Source organism: Siniperca chuatsi, linkage group LG6, assembly GCF_020085105.1.
Source record: "Siniperca chuatsi isolate FFG_IHB_CAS linkage group LG6, ASM2008510v1, whole genome shotgun sequence".
In the NCBI taxonomy this organism is placed as follows: Eukaryota; Metazoa; Chordata; class Actinopteri; order Centrarchiformes; family Sinipercidae; genus Siniperca; species Siniperca chuatsi.
In genome coordinates this window covers 21,814,220-21,836,090 of record NC_058047.1, presented here as the reverse complement: position 1 = coordinate 21,836,090, position 21,871 = coordinate 21,814,220, and the positions used below count along the sequence as shown (strand labels likewise).

The 21,871-nt window shown below is 39.5% G+C and overlaps 1 protein-coding gene across 6 annotated transcripts in view; it reads right to left on the bottom strand.

Moving 5' to 3' along the window:
- The window catches only part of pip5k1ca (phosphatidylinositol-4-phosphate 5-kinase, type I, gamma a), a 48,438-nt gene that overhangs the window by 17,604 nt on the left and 8,963 nt on the right, over positions 1-21,871 (bottom strand). For all 6 annotated transcript variants that reach the window (XR_006378432.1, XM_044200760.1, XM_044200759.1 and 3 more), the window contains exons 2-7: positions 7,444-7,475; positions 6,513-6,599; positions 6,088-6,218; positions 5,814-5,931; positions 3,111-3,263; positions 221-520 (exon numbers count right to left, since the gene is read on the bottom strand). Coding sequence is in view for 5 of the 6 variants with exons in the window: in XM_044200760.1 (XP_044056695.1) it covers positions 221-520; positions 3,111-3,263; positions 5,814-5,931; positions 6,088-6,218; positions 6,513-6,599; positions 7,444-7,475 (821 nt within the window). In the remaining variant the exon portion in view is untranslated. The remainder of the gene's footprint in view (positions 1-220; positions 521-3,110; positions 3,264-5,813; positions 5,932-6,087; positions 6,219-6,512; positions 6,600-7,443; positions 7,476-21,871) is intronic.

Sequence of the window (21,871 nt, the reverse complement as noted above, 5' to 3'; positions counted from 1 at the left end):
TTACTGTCTCTCTCTCTCTGGAGGATCTCTCTAGAGAGTCTTGATCAGGGTGTTATGTGGATCCTCCTTCAGAATCAGTAAACCACCCTCGCCCGCTCATTCTGACTCCTTCCTGCCATCTCTCTCAACATATAATAGAAGTGGAGCAAGTGAAGAGTCTTTACACAGCAGCTGTAATGTATCCTCTACCTCCTCCCATCTCTCCCTCCATCTAACTCACCAGGCAGTCTCTCTGTAGGGTCTTGACCAGCGCGTTGTAAGTGTCCTGGTCCAGCATCAGTCCGTCCTGCAGGTCTTGCATGAAGTCCAGGTCTTTGAAAGTAGGCCTGGCCTTCTCTCTTTCCTTCTTGGATGCTCGCCTCTTGTAGGTGGAACCCTTCAGGTCATACTTGAGGTGCATGCGAACCACGCGGGGAAGGACGTTGTTCATCACCACCACACGGATGTTCTTCCCGCCCGACTGGACACAGTAGAGGCCGAAAAACTTGGGCAGCAAAGTGCGAGGGTTCTGATTCAAGTTCTGGAGAAGGGTGCATGAGAGGGAGAAAGGTTGGCACTTCAATAAAAAAGTCAAATACTCTTTTTTTTGGTTTACAAAGATAGACAGGAAAATACAACACACGAAGGAACACAAGGTAACAACACAGAATAATTTTTCACTTCATGGGACCTTTAAGGGATTAAAAAAATACATGAGCAATAGGATAGGTGATAGATGTTCTGCAAATAGTTAACTGGTAAACAATTGTTGATTGTGAAATCAATATCCTTTTACAAAAACATGCCTCATACATGTTATATATGCACTGTGGGAGAAACTGACAGAAAAGCAACAATTAAAAACAATTAAAGCTGAAAACACTAATCAATTAATCGATGAGTAATCGATAATTGAAAATTAATCAGCAACAATTTTGATAATTGATTGATCAATAAAATCATTTTTTGCTAAGAAAAATGCCAAACATCCTCCATCCAGCATTCAAGCTTCTCAACTGAAAGGGTTTTGATGCTTTTCTTTGTCTTGTGTGATAGTAAGCTGAATATGTTGGGGAGTTAGACTCTTAATCAGACAAAAAAGCAATTTGAGGACATCACCTTGGAATTTAGTTAATTGTGAGACATTTTTACCAATTGTCTGACATTTTATTGACCAAATGAATATCTGATTATTAGAGAAAATAATTGGCTGAATCATTGTTGCAGCACTACAAATGACCTAAAAATTTTGAAACGAAGTACAAGAATGAAGTGCAACAGAAATTACTAAAACAAAGGGGAAACACTGTTTAAGAAGGCACCTAATTTACAGACAAATCTTCTGCTTTAATATGGACACATATTTTAACAAGTACTTTTCTCTTCTTTTTTTTTTTTACTTTACTCAATACATAAATCTCCCCTCAATCAACAATCTCTGGTGAATATTTCAGTAGTCAATCCAAACAAATGAGGTTAGTCGGGCTGGGTGCTCAGTTAAAAACCTGCTTTGACCTTGGGACCTGGGCCAGCTCAGTCCCATTAGAGAAATGAGAGGGAAGAGGAAGAGAGAGAGTGAGCCGTGGTCCATATAGTGATAACACACAGCATTCGCGAGTAGAAATGAGGAGAAAGAAAGAGGAACAGACAGAGAAGAGATGAAGAATGAATGTGGAAGTGTGGCTAGAAGGCTCAGCACTCGTAAGGCACTCTTTGAATGACCTTGAAACTGGTAGAGAGAGCATCAAAATGATAGAGAAAGATTGTAGAGAGAGAGAGAAAGAGCAGCCTCTGCCCTCAGACGCTTCTGTCAATGTTAAAGAGGGTAGTGCAGTGACGAGCCAACAACACAGACACGTGAGGGAGAGGAGAGAGAGGAGAGGAGAGGGATGGAGAGCAAATATGAGCATGAAAGAAAGGCTGGAGAAAGAGTGGATTCAAACACGGGGCAGAGCAAGAGATAAAGGAAAATAAATTACACTGAGAGTGTCACAGCAGCAGGGAGAGTGATAAGACATTAAAACGTGAGAGAGGATGGAAAGACTAGGCATATAACAGAAGAGGAAGGTAGGGAAGTGGCAGCAATGGAGTCGGTTACATCACTGTGATCTGTATGCTGCCTAGAGCCAGACTCCTCAGCCAGCCCTACCATCAGCCAGCCAGCTGTGGAAGACATGCAGAGCTCCACCAATGACTGTCTGTATGCTGTCTGTTATGTTATGCTACAAATACAGATGAGCTTGTACGACTACATTTGCTTTGCTGTTTTACCTCTTTAGGTTGATGTTTCTGAGTCTATACAATTGTATCTATTTACATTATGTTTTGTGTGGTTTTTACTTACGTTTATCTTGGGTTTGATTTATGGGTCTACAGCCATCTTTCATAAGCCTGAATCTCTCTACCTTCAGTAAACCTCTTTCTTGGACCAATTATACCCGCAAAAAATGCTTCAGAGCACAGCCAAACACGATGGAAAAGGTCACAGTAAATGTGCTGAGCCTTTAACATCCGTAAATGATTAAATGAATTCCTGCAGTGGTCTTTGGCCATGGCTGACGGCACATGAATAAACACAAGGCTGTAGGCCGTGAACCTTAAAAGAAGCTGGAATGGACGCATGGACATACATGGAGCTGTTGCTGGTTGAGTTCATACAGAATTAGCCTGCAGACTGCGGAGTGGGTGGGAGGGGGTACAGTTGAAACACACTGGCCAGTCTCTTATAAAACAGCATGGCCCGAGGTTTCAGTCGGAGATCATAGAGCTGTTATGTTTGCTTTATATGAAAAGGATGTCACGCTCGGAGGAAAGATTTCCAGGGTCTTACATAAACCTGAAATCTAAAAATGTGACTCAAAATAAGAACATCAGGGAGATCGGTATTTAGATGAAGTGTAAGTGACACATGTGCAGTGGCCTCTTCAGACCGAGATACATAAACACTGACAGACTTCTCCACCTTTTGTCTTTACTATATGTGCATATGCCTGAAATGCAGTGGCAGCTTATTTGGTGCCCCATTTTGTTTTCATCTAACTTTGACATAACACTCTGACATGGAATTTTTTCACACACACACACACACACACACACACACACACACACACACACACAAAGACTTTGCTTACCATGTAGTATCCAGGCAGCAGTTTCTGTAAGAATTCAGCCTCCTTGTGCATCACGGTCTTGATGATGAACTCGTCGTCCCTTGTAAGATAGAAGACCGAGCCACTAGCTCCAGGATTGGAGAGCTCGATCAGAGGCTCATTACACAGGGAGTACTGCAGGCACACACAGAGAAGTACAAACACACACAATGACAAACACAGGAACAAAGAAATACTGATTAAAACATTGAAAACCTTAAACAAATTGACAGTTACAAAAAATGATCTGATATTGTGGATTAGCCTACGTTCTTTAAGCACAACATTTACACGGAAGCCAATATTCTGGTATTAACCAAAACACTATGAAAAAGAAATTGCAAACAGCATTTTCTGATTACCTTAACCCAAATAAAGTTATGGTTAGATAAACATAATCAAATTTTATTCATATCAGTCCTTAATCGAAAATTATGACTATAATAGTCTTTGTAGAAATGCGCTGCACATAAGTAAATCCATTTTAGCGTCACATGTTAAAGATGTTCCCTCAGGCAGAAACACCCCTCTCTCTCTTCTACAGTTTTATTTAAGAAACCACGGAACAAATTCACATTCACATTTTTTCCAGGAAAACTGTCTGTGTTACTTCTATACCATCTGAATTTAATTTTGTGTAAAAAGAACAGCTCAAAAAATAGGCAAAAATAGAAAGCAACAGGGGTATACTATGGTAACAATGTGATAAGACAGAGTGAACGCAGGAAAACAACTCTGACAGTTTTATGTTGAGGAGGGGAATAGTCATAATTAATGTGGCTCGCCACAGAAAGTAAATCAGAATATAAATCAAATGGTTCTCCAAGCAATCCAACAGCTTAATCCAAGTACTGTATTATGAAGAATAACATAAATATTTTAGATTATTGCGGCCAATGTAAATATAGCCAGTGATAGAAGACTTTCCATCTCCTTGATAAAACTCCTCTCATAACTCCCTTTTGACAACACATTAAAGGAATACTTAATCCATTTAGCATTGCACTCCTACAACATTGTTATATAGGACTAGCAATGGACAGTTAAAAAAACCCAAAATAGATATATTGTCTTTGTTATTCCACACATTATTTTCCTTGCTAAAACCTGGTGCCTACATTACCCACAATGCAACTCAACCACCAACAGTTCGGTTCGGAGATTCAGGTGTGTTATGCTCATAGCGGCTAATGTAGCCTGCTGATGTGATGATTAGCCCTGCTGCATTCTCTCCTTTTCTCTCTGCTGCTTAAAAGCCAGTAACGTAAGACATATCATTTTTGAAAAAGGCGAAGCTGCCCCCACCTACCTTTAGCTAATGGCTCACTTTTCAAACATGACATTTAATTTCATATCTTTTTTTCCACATCAAAACACAGCTGAACAGGGTTTGAGGAAAAATGTTCAAATGTTCCACTCTTAGGTCACATGACACCAGCTCCATTGGCTGAATGAAGCCTGTGAGATGAGGTTGATTAACTTGATTATTTTCATACAAATCCAAAACTATACATGCATTGTATGCAAGTTTTCTCTTGTTTGTTATAAAGATGCTCCCCCCAGACACCTCATTAAGACCTCTATGAAAACTCTTTTAAAGGTGGACTAATCTGTTATGGAAAGGTATGGAAAAACTCCAGGAAGGTAGCTACACTACTATGAATGTAATCTGATACTTAATTGCCTGCATTGGGATGTTATTTTTAAATTTTTCTACCTCCACAAGAGGATTAGATTTAGGTTTAGGTAGAGAGCAGCGCCCCCGGATCTGAAAGAGATTCAGGCTCTCGCTTAAAAAATGTGTCACGGGAGCCCGAGTCCTCTAATTAGGGATGCTGTCTATCAATTAGGCCAGTTAGATTCAATTAGAGCACCCTGTCCCCTGAAGGTTGTGTATTTCTTATGTTAGTACAAGCAAGTACTAGTTTACATGGATGTAGCAAGATAAAGAAAGAGGAAAGTGTGTAAATTCGAACATTAGTTTCTGATTGAGAGATTCTGTTTCTTAATAAACCAAGTCATACCTATAACTTAAAATCTTGTGATAACATGCAAGTCCCCAGATGACTTGTGTGGACACACAATATTGAGTGACCACAGGCTGGCCGAGAGAGATGGAAGAAACAAGGCAGGATGTGGTGTTCCCACGTGGTGGGAGTGCCGATGCATTAAAGATATGTGCACATGGAACATGCAGAAACACTGACTAAGCAGTGTATGTATATTCTGTTGGACTGCACAGGGCAGAGTGGTGAATCATGCAGCCTCCAGGTCCTCTATACTGATGAAGGGTGACAAGGTGCAGACTTTCCTTCCCTCTCTTCTACCATCCTGTCTCCTCCCCTCTGGCTTTCCTTGTGCCGTTCCCTCTTTCTTCCCCTCTCAGCTCCCTGCTTCTCATCCATAGTCCTCGTGTTTATTCATTCCTTTTTATTTTCTGTCTTCACATCTTTGTATTCATTTATTGCGTGTGTTTCTTTGTCTTTTCCTGGTCATGTTTTCTACTCAAAACCCTGACACAATGCTACTACTGAGGTTAGTAGTTAAATTTCCACCATAGCTAGCCAGCTCAATACATCCGTTTTTTTCATTTTGTACCATACAGTACTATACCATCTAATCTGAGGATTTTCTGGCAACTGTTTAGCATCCATGTGAGACGATACAGCAAGGAAATAATCTTACCAGGTAGTCATCCGGCCTGATGCCAAACAGTTCTCTGAAGTAGCGAAAGGCCACGGGGGCGTATGTTTTAAAGCGGAAGTCCGGGAAATGGTGGGCTGGAGTGAGGTTGCTGCCTTCACTAAAGTACAGAAAAATATCAGAGCACATAATGAGAAGACAGTAATCAAATACATCAATCAGTCAATATAAACATCCACTCATGCAATATTAATATTGTATTATCCACATGTACAGTATACACTATGTTTTTTATGTGCTTGGTTGCAGTAGAGACCTGGGGAAAAAGATGCTCTCCACCACGTAGAAGTCCTGCATCAACACATCTCTCTCAGGCTTGGAGCTCAGGTTGCCCACTGTGTAACCGATGCCCAGCTGGATGGCACCTTTCAAGGCTGAGGATGTGGTCTGTAGAGAGAGGAGCGAGGGAGGTAGAGGGAGATGTGGTGAGTGAAATACTTGCCCGGTCTTTAACCCTCACAGTCAATGAATGAATGTCTTTTTCTGAGTTGGAGCAAATCATTTTTAGAGAAAAAAAAAAACATTCATCATCGTTTTACCATGAAATGCTTTTAAAACGCAAAAAAAAAAATCCAGTAAGTGTTCTGTTTGTTTTTTTTTGTGCAAAGTGGGAGTCCCAGGTCTTTACATGTTTAGAACCAGAAAATACCTCATGGCACAGGCATGTGCTGTCTACAGTACCTTCTTGTAAGTAGTTTCCCCTGATGCATCCACCCCTCTGTGGCCAATCTTCTTTCCCTGACCAGGCAGGCCTGAGGATGACGGCATCTGACGAGAAAAAGAGTGAGAGGGACTTGCATTACGGGGACAGGAGGATTTGCACCTGTTCATTAACATTGATTATTTAAATATTAAAGATTTTGGAGTGACACAGTATTAATGCCAGACAGCAGATTTCAAGCTTTGACGTTATGAGCTGACTTTCACTGAGCAGACCAGGTGTTCATTTTGAAGCAAAATGCAAACTTTGGTTCATCTTTGATTATTGGAACTTTACCTTCTTAATCAGTCTAACTCAAATTGTGCATAGCATGAGGTCTGATACAGTTTGTAATTTATTCTGATTTAGAAACAGTTTTAGTGGTAGAAGCTGCAGTGGATATTTTAGATCTCAACGCCGGACATCCAATGTAAATATTTCTTTTGCTGTTGTCAGTAATGTTAATTGAGCTTTTTGGTTTAAATCGGCATTTAAGTAGAATTAAATGTCCTCATCAGACTCAAATTAAACACACTGTGCAATTCTTCTAAATATTTGCTTTAACATACAGCACAGCTGCAGTGCCAGATGGATGGGATTTATCAAATTAGGAGGATTAAGATCATGTGAGCAAGTTGTCTAGCGAAGACAACGAATGCTGAAGAGATATTTAAATACTTTGTTTCACTATACTTTCTGGTACTCTGTCGTCTGTACTGAAAATTATGTACAGCAAATATTAATTGACCCAAATATGAATTGTTCTACATCCTCAGATTAAACCTTTGTAGTGGTCTCATTAGTGTCTGGCTAAAACCAAAGAACTAGTAGTTATTGATGTGGAGGATCAAAAAGGAACTAAAAAGAGAAGCGGAACAGAGCAGATGATCACAGGGACAGATGGTAGCTCACCTCTGTGATGAAGGCTTTCTTAGCAGCAGCATCTGAGAGAGAGAGAGAGAGAGAGAGAAGAGAGACAGAGATGTCTGTGTCAGTTGCTCTGAAATGGAGAGGCTCCATTACTCAGCATCATTAGTGCGCTCAGTGACAAAGATGAATCCCAAAGGGTCGACACAGCAGTCCAACATTATGTAATAACAGTGTCAAACACAAGTAGGGGTCAGCTAGAGAAACTGCAGGAAACAGTAACGTCAGCTACAAGGGCACCAAGTCCTTTTTAAAGCTCTGTGTGCCGCGTGTGTGATTCAATTATGGCAATGTTCGTCTGTCTGACGGCTGGTCGGTATACCACTTAAATATCGCAAATCTGCCATGCAATTTTATACAGACATTCATGTTTCCCACACGATGAATCCTACTGACTTTAGTGTTCTGACTTTTCCTCCAATACACATGAGGTTCACATTGTGGTTTCGGGTGAAATGTCTATTGGATAGAAGTCATGAAATGCAGTACACTCAATCATGTCCCCCTCAGGATGAACTTTGGTAAACCCTTAACTTTTCATTGCAAAACTGATGACATTCCCATCAGCCTCAGCTGTGCTTAGTGTTTATTGCTAATTAGCACATGTTAGCATGCTAACACGCTAAACTAAGATGGTATACATATTAAACAATAGACCTCCTAAACATCAGCATGTTAGCATGCTGACAGTCTCACAGAGCTGCTTGTCTTGTTTTACTTGTTAATTTATTGACATTAAAAATACCTTATAAGGCACTTATAACCAAAAAAAGCTCAGACAACCTTTTACTCAACTTTCCATTTAAACTAACATGGAAAGAACAGCTCTGCAAAGTTTAAATCTGCTATGAGTTTGTTGGAGTGGGAGTAAACTACACACTCGCACTCTTTAGCAGGCTTTACACTAATATTATTTAGACTGAAATGTGCATTGCCAATAGACTAATACAAACGGCACACAATACATATCGCAAGTACAGCAGTCTTACATCCACTATGTTGTGATAATTTTTAGTATAATAACAGGATGTAGGCAGTAGAGAAAGGCAATCAGTGGACTGTTTTCGCCTGGAAGGCCTGAAATAGACGCATAATTATAGACATATAAACACTCAGCATAATAATGGAGAGAAGGCTCAGGAGGGCAGGAAAGAGAGAACACAAAATGACCAAATGAAAGAGTGACAATAGATACAAAAAGAGAGCTGATTAATCCCCTCTCTGTTATCATCATAACCAATATCCCACTCCCAGATGGTGATAACGTAGAGAAACTGCAGATATGTTTACAACAGCCACAACACAGTCTGACTGCTGTGAACAAATAAATAAATAAAGATGCAAATATCAGTGATGAGATAAAATAATACTAATTTGGCAGAGACATTGGACAGGACACAAGCTTTACCTATGTGATTACTTTCCATTCTTCTTTCACTTCTACTTACCTGGCAGCGCATGAAAAATTTAATAGATATACTATTGTTTATGACATTGCAATACTTGTGATTTTGGATGAATAGATTTGCTTATATTGCTCACTGCTGCACATGCATTAGACTTAAAGTACATAATAGGCCTTTTTCACAGCAGACATTTTGATTTGTCATAGTAGAAAAAGCACAGGTGTTACTAATAACATTAATGATGGCTCTGTTCTATTCAAGTGTCCCAGTAAGTCATGACAGTGTGACAGTGAGCCAGCATGAATACTACCAGGACCCTGAAACTGAAGCAGCTACATGGAATTCAGTCATCAATCATTTTATTATTTACACCTGTGCTTTTCCTAGTGTGACATGACAAAATGTCTTCTGTGGAAGAAGGCGTAAATCTTGGCACATATTGTAAAATTATAAGAATAAGAATGTTTCAGCACTCAATCAATTGGCTTTGGTTGGTTCAAAATGGGTGCTTTGCTGCTTTTGACTGCTGACTGTATAAGCAAGCGATCTTCTGTCTGTTAGTGTGTGCATGGCAGAAAAATAATGAGTCTAATTGGACTCTGTATACCTGTATTGTCTACACAATCTATAAGGAACATACACAGTCAGTCATGCTTCATCTAACTAAAGCTTGTGCAAGCAAATTACATAGTGTTAGCAGTTAATAATGATTTAATAGTAATATTAACATTATTATTATTATTATTATATTTACTTTGTTAGGAAAAAAACAGAACCTGTATAACTATGTAACAGCAGGTTCCTTCAGCCACAATAGACCTCTTTTTCATTGCAGACATTTTGACTTGACATAGCAGGAAAAGTACAGGTGGAACAAATAACATCAATGATGGCTCCGTTCCATTAAGTATCCCAATCAGCACTCACAATACCAGGACTTCCCCCTAAGTGGAATGCAGCCATCATTATTGTTATTAAATACACCTGTGTCAAAATATCTGCAGTGAAAAAGGTCGATTGTCTGATGCTGCTACACTCATACAGACATTTTGTCTTGTCTTGAGCCAGCATGCACAATACCAGGACCCTGGAACTGATATAACTAAACAATGTACAGCAAATATTAGTGTTATAAGTTACACCTGTGTTTCTTCTGCTGAGACATGTCAAATTGTCTGCTGTGAAAAGGGTCTTTTAACTGTCACTGTTTTGTGTCAAAGTGCCTTTAAGCAAGGCACTCAAGAATGTTTACAACTTAGTGAGCCCCTAACACATTTTGACTTATGCATTATTATTGAACAATTCACAACAGGCCAAATAAGGATGACAGGAGATGAAACACGACCTTCTGGCTGTAATCTTTGGAGGCTCCAACCAGTCGAAAATTAATCAGTCTCCCTCACCATATGAGACACTAACAGCTAACCTATACAACCAGTGTCACTCAGGAGGAGTGGGATAGCATCTTCCCAGCTTGACTCTGTGTTTGCAGCTGAAGTGATAGCCAGCCTCTCTAGTCTGTGCCTCTGTGCGCCTGTCAGCCTGCCTCTCGTGGATGCCCATGTGACTGAGCCACAGAAAAGCCTGTTTGCCACCCCTCCTCCTGCTCTGCGTCTCTATCTCTCTCCCTCTGTCACACACACACACACACACATACACACACACACACACACATTCACACTGGGATGAGCAAGCCAAAGCGTGCCAATGCAATCCCAGCAATGCTCCCTGCAAACTGGAACATTCAGGGAATAAAATTTGAGGGGGGAAAAAACCTGCTGGTGAAGGAATGTTTGCAATGCAGATAATTAAAGAGGAGGCGCTCCTGCTTTTTACCATGCCATACTATTTATTTGTGTCTGTAGGTCCAAGCATATGAATGCATGTGATTGGCTGGCTGAGTGTGGTTCTTTTACATCTCTTCCGCCATTTCCAAATGCCTATGTGTGCATGTATTTGTGTGTGTGAGGGTATGTCATGTATCTTACTGCAGCCGCATCTCTTCCTTTCCACATGCCTGCACCTGTTAAGACTGCCCTCAGAGTGTGTATGCATGCGTAGGTATGTGTGAGGGGGTGTTTGTGTGTGACTGCTAGCTGAGGCTACAGGTTTTGAGCGAACCACCACTGTGACAGTTTAACCAGAAACACAGACCGATTTGGACCCAAACTGTATAGTTAGATGGCTGCCTTTCTGTTCAGTTAAACTCACTTGGAGCAGAGATACAAAACTGCTATACTTCCTATATACTGTATTAATACTAACACTGCAATTACTAATAGCCTTAAACATCATGATAATGCTGTTATATCTTCTCCTAATATGTCAATATATTTAGCTGTCTTTGAAATTAATAAAGAGCAGAGAGCATACTTATTCGATCTTTATATGAAAAAAGATGATGTAGACTCAGGCCTTAGGCATATGTAAGAGATATTCACCAGCCATGGACAAATCTAATGTATCAGAAGCTACTCTAACCTATCAAAAGTCTGTTCAGACAGTGCATTAATCTGCAGCCTGATTATGAGGAACATATAAGGCTTTTTGGATCCTGAAACATCTGTAAACCACCCGAATCAATCTAATATCTGAATCTTCAGTCCAAAATCATAATTTAACTTTGTGGATTCACGTAATCAGTTATCCATGTCCTAAAGCATGAAGCAAAGCACAGACATGAACTTTGTTACTATAAACAAATTAAATTATTGGAGGACAGAGATGGCTCTTGAAAGAGGAGAGATGTGTGAAAGCCTGAGTAAGAGCAATGCAGAACCACATTTAAATTTTAGCCATTTAATTTATGTTTATGCCAGACTGAAATGTAATTATATTATGATTACAAGAAACCAATTGTGAGTGCAAGTGACAAAACCATGATGCCCTACTGCTATTTCTATAGTGCTAGAGTGATAACATAACAGAAATGGAGAAACATAAAGATGTTGAGACTATATTAAAGCGTATAGAGAAAATACAGAGGAAGGTGTTATGACAGGGGATGTGATGGGATAGAAAAAGGGGACTTTCATAAGATACGAAGTGCTAAAACAAGTAATCTTATCTGTGATAAACTCAACATTTGAGTACCGTCCTAATAAGGGTATTACAGTCTCTAAAATCTAGAGAAAACAGTATATTAGAGTTAAATTTGTAAAAAAATCACCTTACCCGCTGGCCTAACCAATCTATTTAATTTAATTTTAGGCTGAAACACCTCTTCAGAAATATGCCTCTACCCAGGAGCACAGGAGTCTGAAGTGATAACATGTTATCAGTGTTAACATCCCTCTGTTTACTCTTAACAGGTACCCAAGTGATTCCATCCTTGACAATTTAAACAGAATGAGGACATGAGGTGAAATAGGTCCTACTCCAATATCATGCTGCAGCAGCAGTTTGTACAGTTCTTCAGGGGATGGAACAACAAATAGACCCATCCAAATAAATAGCTGCTAGCTGAGACTGTTACCTAGCCGGACTGCTATGTGTTGGTTTAATGGCCCACTCTTACAACCCTTAAGAGAGTGGTCCATTACCAGCGGGAGATAGTCATGGGAAGTGAAGCAAGACACAGGCATATTTATATAATTTTCACACACAAACTCGTTGTTTGACTCGGGATATATGAGCACGTGTTCAACCCACATTTGACCTGTTACTGTGCTAAACCACAGAATTATATGAGACCCTGTATATTTGCTTAACAAAGAGCAAAGAGCTTCATCAGTTCATTAAAATTGTCACCACAGTGTTAACACTTGAGATCAAAAATGGCAGGTAAATTCATGTATTAAAACTGACAAATATTTTTGGTTCGAATACTACACACAAAATTAAGAAGGCAGGTGCAAAAAAAACCCCAAACTGTTCCTGCTGGCAATACATTTCTTGTTAGAAACTAACTGAACTGTGAAATTTCCCACGACTCCAAACAATGGATGCAGAAACATACTTTGCAAAAACAATACTTGAACATAATGCTTGCAATAGGAGTATATTCTACTGATTCAACAGAAAAGCAGAGAGGTAAGACTGCTCACAGAACGCAGCGTATTTATCTCGCTGAGCTACATGTTGATTATTCAACTACATGAAAAAGATTTACTCCAGGGATGCTCCTAGCCTGCATTTTCTCTCCCAAAACCAAAACTCAGGGTTATGGCCGATACAGAGTACCAATCCAATGCCAGTTTCTTTTTTCTTTTTCAGGTTAAAATCTGTATACCTCACTGTATCGAGCTGTTTTGGATCAGTCTTCAATGTGTAACATGAGGCCCTAACTACACATCCCATATTAAGTACAAATGGAGACATTGAATTCATAAATGTGGATTGGTTACACCTGGTTGATACCTGCTGCTTTTAAAACGAGTCAAAATTGATGTCAATACCAATCAGATGTATCAGATCAGTGCATCCATTCCCAAGTTTACTCCACCTGCATGCTTTAAAGCACACAGCTGATCAGGTCACTGAATATTGTGTTCATTATGAACTTCAAAAAAGGGATGCTCTGAAACACTAATCAATGTTACAGAGTTACATAGAGGATTACTATAGACTTTTAAAGTCAGTAATATGTAACATCTATACTCAGTGTTCCCATGAAGACTTGATGCACAAATAGTGATGAAATACTAATAATTTCTGATGGCCATTGCCCATATGGATATGAAAAAGCAGTAAACAATTCAGTCTGCACAATGTGTTCTGCTTCCACACCCCTCATTAACACCCATGGTCCTGTTTCTTCTCAAGTGTAAAGGCTCTTAATCACACAATATTATATGAATTAAGATCATTTTAACAGTAACACAGACATTTAAAAAGACACACGCACTTAAAACCAATTCTTGTCCAAACTTGCTGTTGTGCAAGATAGTGCAGATCCTAAGAAGCCTACTCATAAAAAAACATATGGATCACAAGTCAACGCAGGGTTCTGCTTTTCTTGATCTTGTCTCCCCTTTAAATGATTTACAGGGGACTTTTCATTATTCATGGTGCACTTTCATGAAATGCTTTCATGTTAACTGTGAAACTGAGCTGTTATAATATCCTGTATTTGTCATTGTTTTGGGTTTGTGTTTGTTTTTTTTACTGTTTTATATTGAAATATTCTCCTTCCCTCATGTTAGTTTTGCTTCCTGTCTTTGAGTGCTCTGATTGTTTTCACCTGTGTCAGTCGGCTTCAACTGTGTCCTGCTGTCTCCCCTACCTGAGTGTATTTAAGTCTGTGTCATCTTTTGTTCTGTGGCAGGTCGTTGTTGTACGTTGGTTAAGCGGCCTGACCCTAGTGTTTTGTGTTTCTTGGATTTATGCTCTGTTTCTGGTGTACTGTTGTTTATAGATTTCTGGATTTTTCTGGCTCCCTGTTGGAATTGTTTGCCTTTTTCTTTTTTTGACTGCTTACCTGGTTGTGACCACTGCCTGTCTGTAACCCGAGAAAGCCTTGTTCTTCATTAAAACTGCTGAACTGAACCTGCTCTGTCTGCTGTCTTCATTTTAGTTCTCTCCCTGTATCCCGGCTTGACACTTTACAGTATTACGTTCCATGTTTATATTCCCTCTCACCGACCTCAACATAGCAACGTCGTCATGCATATTTCGTCTTGCCGTCCTGCCGTTCCGTCGTCGTTTGATTGTTTGTTCCCGTGCTGTCCAACTGCCTGAATCCATGTGAATGAAGCATCAGGCATGTGTGCAACAATAATTAAAAAAACAAATGACTTGGGTGTTGCCCCCCTAATTGTTAACATTACATACTGTAAGCAACATTGATGTGTCTTACTGACAGTGGTGTCTCACCCAGATGGGATCAATACTGGGACTCCCTGAGGATGAGCTAAGTAAGAGGCAGTCTTTGAGATGATTGTTTATCCTGGCAGAGGCTAAGTGATGCTGCTCCAGCCATCGATTGGGTGTTAATCTTTCATGCCACAACAAAGCAGCACTTATCCTGTGAATCTGACCTATAGAAAGCAGAAATCCATGAATCTGTCAAAATTTTAAAGAGCAGTGAAATCAATACAAAGTGGGGTAAAATACAGTCAGCTCATGTGTCAGTATTTTGCCTAGTGAACAATGTTGTGGGATTGTAATATTATCTCTGACAACAGCGTGAGGATGAGATGAGTGTAGATATCAGCATGCTGGTGAAGTTCAAAAAGACAGAGCCGCCTCAAGGACCTCCTATTTTAGAATATGTTCATTTCTGATTAACCTCAGCCTACTTCACGTTCCACAGGAGAGTTATGCAACAGTGAAGGCTGCTGTTTAGACTGAGGGAAGGAAAACGAATCCTAAATCAGTGTCATCAGGCCATTCCACCCTTGAGCCATCGAACCCTCAGTAGCCAGCAGGTTGTATATTTTTCCATGAGCACACCCGTCAGCCAGTGTGGTCCTCGTCCTCTGTCTCTGGCCCACAATGGAAAAACGGAGGCAGTAAAGAAGCCTAATTGAGTACATTAGGATGCACACTAAAGTTATGAGTTAATCTTCAGGAAATGATGTCACACACACATAATAACCTCCAGGCTTCTGATAACTAATTTTCAGATACCTTGACATCTCATTTCTGTACCGCCTAACAGTTGAGAATAAACCCATTTTGTTTTGTTGCGTTAACACATTTTCACACTGTCTGCTGGACAAGAATGGTCTCTTCTTATGACAAGTAATGGAAAAGCAACACATGATACATTCAACATTTAAATCTTTATATTGTTTAAGTGTATACCCCAAAACCATTCATTTAATCGCTTTCTTGGCAAGAGTTAATACACTTTCATGTCTGTAAAGTAAGTATGAAAGAGATGATTAGCACAAAGACTGGAAGCAGGGGGAAAGGGCTAGCCTGGCTCTGTCTAAAGTAACTAAATCTGCAACTTACTTTACATACATTTGTTTGTGTACATATTAAACAAATGAAATATAACGTGATATCAACCTTTTCATCTAACTCTCTGCAAGAGAGCTATTAAGTGTATTGTCAAACTATTCTTTTAAAGTCACATTTTGTTTTTCTGCCCACCTCTAACCTGTGCAGATGGCAGACAGTGATCTTGTAAAAAACATGGATGTGTTTACATGTCACAGTATCCTGGTTTCTTAAACACACTCAGTGAGTCTTCCATAATAGTCATAATAGTCATAGTGAGTATATCCATAATTCCTCTCAACTGACCATTTCTCCTGGATCAGTACAGAGCTACTTGGATCGCAACACTAATAATTAAGGAGTCATCAACTTCCTAATGCTAAGCTTTTCAAAGAGGCTTTAAACGTTCCTCGCAATTACGGCACTCTGGCAGAATAATATCCTTATAGCTTATCCTTACTGCTTCTGCATGTAAACACACAGAAGCAAACACACAGTAACTGACACAGGCAGAGAAACACACACGGTAATGCCAGCTCCTTAGACTACAGCAGGAAGTAGGGTTGAACTCAGCTCTAAATACGTTAACACGTCTTAAACTGGCATGGTGGTGCATCCACAACCTTCTCCCTAAAATACATTTCCTCTCAGCAGTCCTCTGATTCACTGAACAAAGTGGTGTGCACAGAGATGGAAAGCTGCTCCATTCTCTGCTGTCAGTGCATTTCATACACTTTGTATAATACAGTGAATATGTGGAGGAAGCAGGGCTGGAGAGGACAGCTTTTCACTATGCCAAGTCATCCATTATGATCAATGGCATCAAGCAAGCAAGCAGTCTTAATAAAAAGCTTCCTGCCTTCTAATGGCTCAGAAAACATCCCTTTGAGACATTTAGCTTGGAGCTGGATGATGAGCAACACAGTCTGCATATAGGCAAACACTGCTTATTCCAAATATAAGAACCTTTACTAAGGAAGCCTTTGAGAAATACTATAGACTCTAAGTACTTATATTCATTAAGATTAATCTGTTGATTCTTTTCTTTAATTAATTGATTTATCACTTGGTCTATGAAATGTCAGAAAGTGAAAAATACAGATCACTATTTCATGTAGGACAAGCTGACATCTTCAGATTGCTTGTTTTGTCCAACCAACAGTAAAAAGTCCAAATATATCAGTTTACTATGATAGAAAACAGAGAAAAGCAGTAAAGCTGGATCCAGAGAATTTTGGTCATTTTGCTTAAAAACTGAATTGAAAAAGCCAAACTCGATTATCCAAACAGTTGGCGATTAATGTCCGGTTGATCAACAAATTGATTAATCGAATGCTGCTTTAGAACAAGTACACGCTTCCTCTTCAAGCAGTAGATATGGGCTTATACAATTTAAGATTGTTCACCGTATTCATCTTACCAAAGCTAAACTGGCCAAGATTTACCCCAGCATCGATTCCACTTGTGACTGGTGCAAATGTGAGCCAGCTACCTTAATACATACTGTATGTTTTGGACATGACCTGCTCTACGCACATTTTGGCACGTAGAGCAGGAGGACATTCTAGCAATATTCAACTCCTTGAGCGAAGTTTTCAGTACAACTATTGACTCACATCCTTAAATTGATATATTTGGCATTAGACCTGAAGACTCTGACTAGCCATCAAACATGTATAATGTGGTGGCCTCCACTACCTTGGAAGAGCTCAAAACCTTGTTCCCATGTCAGATGGATCAGGGATATCATTTTTCATCTTAAGCTGAAGAAGATAAAATTCACCTGTTTGTTTGTTTGTTTTCCTTATTGATCCAATGGTCTTGTACTTACTGTCTTTTGCTGGGGGGGTTTTCTTTTGTCTTTTATTTAGCTGTGTGCAATTTATTTCTAAATTATATTTCATCTAGAGGATCTGGGAGTGTGGGGTGGGGAGGGAGTGGGGGGATTCACTATGTAAAATGATTCAATATGTTATTTGTACACATGTTAAAACTGGAAATGTCAATGAACAGATTTTTTTTAAATAATTGACTAATTGTTTGAGCTCTAAAATAGTGTATATCTTCTTTATACAAGTTATGAGACTGGTCGATTAATTAATTAGTCAATTGACAGCAAAGTAATACAATGCTAATTTGATAATTGATAATTTGCCTTTTTTGGCTGTTGTGATTGTAAAAGAAAAAAAAAACACTTTTGGACATTTGAGTTTGAGTTGCCACTGAATGATTAATCATTTACCAAAAAAGATGACAGATCAGGCTGACTGACAGTGGAAATATTCATTAGCTGCTAAATATTATTGTAACACAGATTGTGTTACAAAGCTGATAAATGCTGAGACAATACAGAAAAAAAACAAAGACATATGATGAGTTAGTTTATATGCCAGCCTGCCATTGCATACAAGTTACAAAGCCAATAGCCATTTTAAAGAGAAGCAACAGTACTGAATTTACTTGCCTTTTAAGCATTCAAAAACAGAGCAGGCACAACTGATTTTCTTAAGACAACAAACTATTGCAGAGCCGTCAGTGTCTCATGGGCAGACAGAAGCCTTAAAGCTAAGTCACGGTCACTATTACTTTACTATCCCTAATCCCAATCCCATTCTCTTCAGGCTACTAGACTAACTGTCTGGATTATCAGGATAAGATGGCATCAATGCAAGGTCAGGTGGAAGTCAAGAGACCATCTGTCTGCTTTTCTGGGTTGCTGGCTGTCTCCGCTCTGCTTCAGCATTAGAGAAAATGCAACTTTTAAATCAAAAAAGAATCTATTTTTTTAAACAATTCAGAGACACTCACTGATGATCGCAGGAATGGCTGTATTTTTGTCAAACTTTCCACATTTCTCTGGTGGTCAAATGCTGACTTCAAACATCATAAAAATGCCACACTTGGCATTACTCTGCTCTACTGTCTGCCTTCACCATCCAAATCCATCTATTTAACATTAAAACTGACAATGAGAAGTGGCTGAAATGACTGGCTTGGCAGTAACTGACAGCAACCAATGACTCCAGTCTAAATCTTGCCACCATTCAGGAGAGACTGCGACAGTTACATCGTTATTTCACACTGTGGATCAAACTACAGTTTTTCTCAATTGCTAAAACACTAAACCCTATTCTCTGAACCAAACGCTCAGTTGCCTGAACCCACTGATTGAATCAATCACTCTTTTGGCAAAACCATAAGTACTTTCACCTGTTTAGACACAACTTGCCAACACATTTTCATTGTGATGCACCCGTGCTGCATAATGGTGAGCACAGGTGACAAAAGTCAAACACAATTAAAACACAGATGTCACCAATTGAACACAACAACTCAAAATTGATCACACTTGTGGCTAATGATGTGAGGGAACATATAAAGTAAGCCAGTTCAGAGAGCACTGTTTGGGGGGCCCTACAATGGATAGAAATCTGAGAGGAAGAGTTTGTGTGAGAGGAGGTCGAGGTGGTCAGCAAAGACTAAGAACAGTAATATCTGATGAAATCAGAGTTTCTGTGATTGACCATGTTCTTGTCTATGGTATGAGCATGAGGGAGGCTGGACAAAGGGTACAACCAAACATCAGTAGATTCACTGTGTCCACCATAATCCGAAGATTTAGAGAAGAGAACAGGTAATTACCTTTTTTTGACATTATAGTACAGTATGTAAATGTTGACAGCAATTACTGTATGACATACTATATACTGTACCACAGTATACTGTAAGTAAATATGTTTCAGTACATCACTGTACCAATATACTGTAGTATTGTAATGGAGGGTTGGTCTAACTGTTTGTAGGCCTAGTATTCCATGTATATTTTTGTACTTTATTTTTACATGGGCTTACTGTACACCAGTGGCAAATGCATAAGATTTCTGTTTTGTCTTTTTGTACAAGTGCTAAATGCACAAGGTTTTTTTGTTTTGCAACATGCATTTAGCCTACAATGAACAATAAACATTTATTTCTCCAGCTTCATGTCCTGAGCATTGTGTTTTCTATTTCTCTACGTAGTGTTTAGTGACTGTTCAGTAGTGTTTTTAATTTTGATTGACTCGGGTACGATTTGACAACATAGTTCAGTTTTGAGCACAGATTGAACTGTTTTGAGGTGAAAATTTGGTTTTGCAGAGTCTGAGGTTTTGTGAATGGAGCTTGAAAATTGTGTTTTGTGTTCAGTTTAGAGAAAAAGAGAGCAGCTTTCAAGAAATGTGTCTTAGCGATCGAGGAAAAACTGTAATAACAGGTGGGTATGGAAGTGTAATTTTTCCTTGGAAAGGCCTGAAAGCTCAGCGGACTTTGAAATGGAAATTCAAATGCAGAGAGGTGTCTGTATTGAAGAGAAGTCTAGCTGCTCGGCAAAATCCTGACAGAATATTATGAACACCATAGTGATACAGACACACACGTGGATACACCTCCATAAGTCAATAAAACAGCAATTCCTGACTGTCAGCTATACAGACGTCTACCTGTGTGTTTGTGGGAATGTGATGCCTGTCAACAGTGAGTCAACATGTAGACTGAGCCAGTACAAACACACATCAGGGGAAGAGATGTAGTAATTGATATTTCTATATTAACAATGTCAGTTAGCATTTTCTCCTGGACACTGGCTGGTGGGAATATTGTATTAATACCCCTGGATTGATATGTCAAGAGTGTGTGTGTCCTATCCTCCCTCAGGGAGGTCTTGCTGCTCCTGAAGAGACTGGCAGGGTTGAGTAGCAGCACCCTGTTCTCTGTGCAAAGCTACTCCTGGCAAAATGACACACACAAACACATGCAAGTGCTCAAACTGCAATGCAATTTCAGTATGTTTTTCATTACTGAGCTCCCAGATCAGAACCGAGCTTAGTGATCCTTACTGATCCTCAAAAGGCACTCAAAGCTTTCAGCCGAGAGAAAAAGGTCCTTTTACAGACTGAGGAGAGGAGCCTGGGTAGGAAGTCATGGGAGTGGAGTGGGTAATACAAACAGGGTGGTGATCAGCCTGACTCTTGTTATTGCTGAGAGCAGCATCTTCTGCCACTGGTGACTCAGTAGCGGGTAATCTTCTCTACAGAAGGAACACAGTTGCACAACAGTGTAGGTAACTGCTGTTCATACCTGTACAGAAAAATCTACACAGACACCTTAGGGATGTACTCCGAAGCGAGATTAATGGGTTAGCGAGGAATGTTGAGCCTAAAGCCAAAGTTTTAAATGTCACGAAGGTGGCTCTCTTTTAACCTGGCTAGATCACCATGGTAACTTATGCTGCATACCTAACCTGCTACAGAGGAGGTTATGTTCTGAGTTTCCGATTTAAATGGGCTATAAAAATGCCGTAATTTCACAAATTCTTTTCCTGACGAAATTCTCTCTGAGCGATATAGATTTTCAGCTGAGGGAATACGTTTATATATGCAAACCTGTTGGGCCTTACGTTAGTAATTCCACCGAAACGAAGCTGTGCAGTTACAGTAGTGCAAACTGTATGTGACAGTATGCGACTCATACAGTTTGCAGTGCATTCAGCTGGTGATGCAGAAAATGCATTCTTATGTTTTTATGCTTGGTCCTGATTTGCTGCCAAGTCTGTTTTACGCTGCTGGTATTTCAGCTAATAGAACACAGATTAGAAAATATATTAGCCTATTGGTATTTATCACAGTATCAGTAAATCAGTAAAATTAATTTCACTTTGATTTGGCCAAAAACTAAAGTGATTTCCTCGCATCCTTCATCCCTTCATGAAACAATGTCAGACCTAAATGCACTTCTTGAGTATCATGTTTAAATTAATCAAGTTTAAAGTTTAAGAGCTCTAATGTGCAGCTGTCAAGTTAGAAATAGCCGGCAGGCATTGTGAGGGCATCTTGCCTTATTTTCAGCAACAGTGTTGCTTTTTGCTGTAATCATTTTTTTATATACTTCATAGCTCTCCATTATAACGACCTGTTTCTCTTGACTGAAGTAGGCAGCACACGATCATTCATTTTGTGCGGAAGAAGACTCAAATGACACTTCATATTACACTTCATATTGCACATCTGGGGATCAGAGCAGAGAAACTCACACTTAAAATAAAATTACTGCGTCACTCAGGAAAGTAATATAAAGCTAAAAGC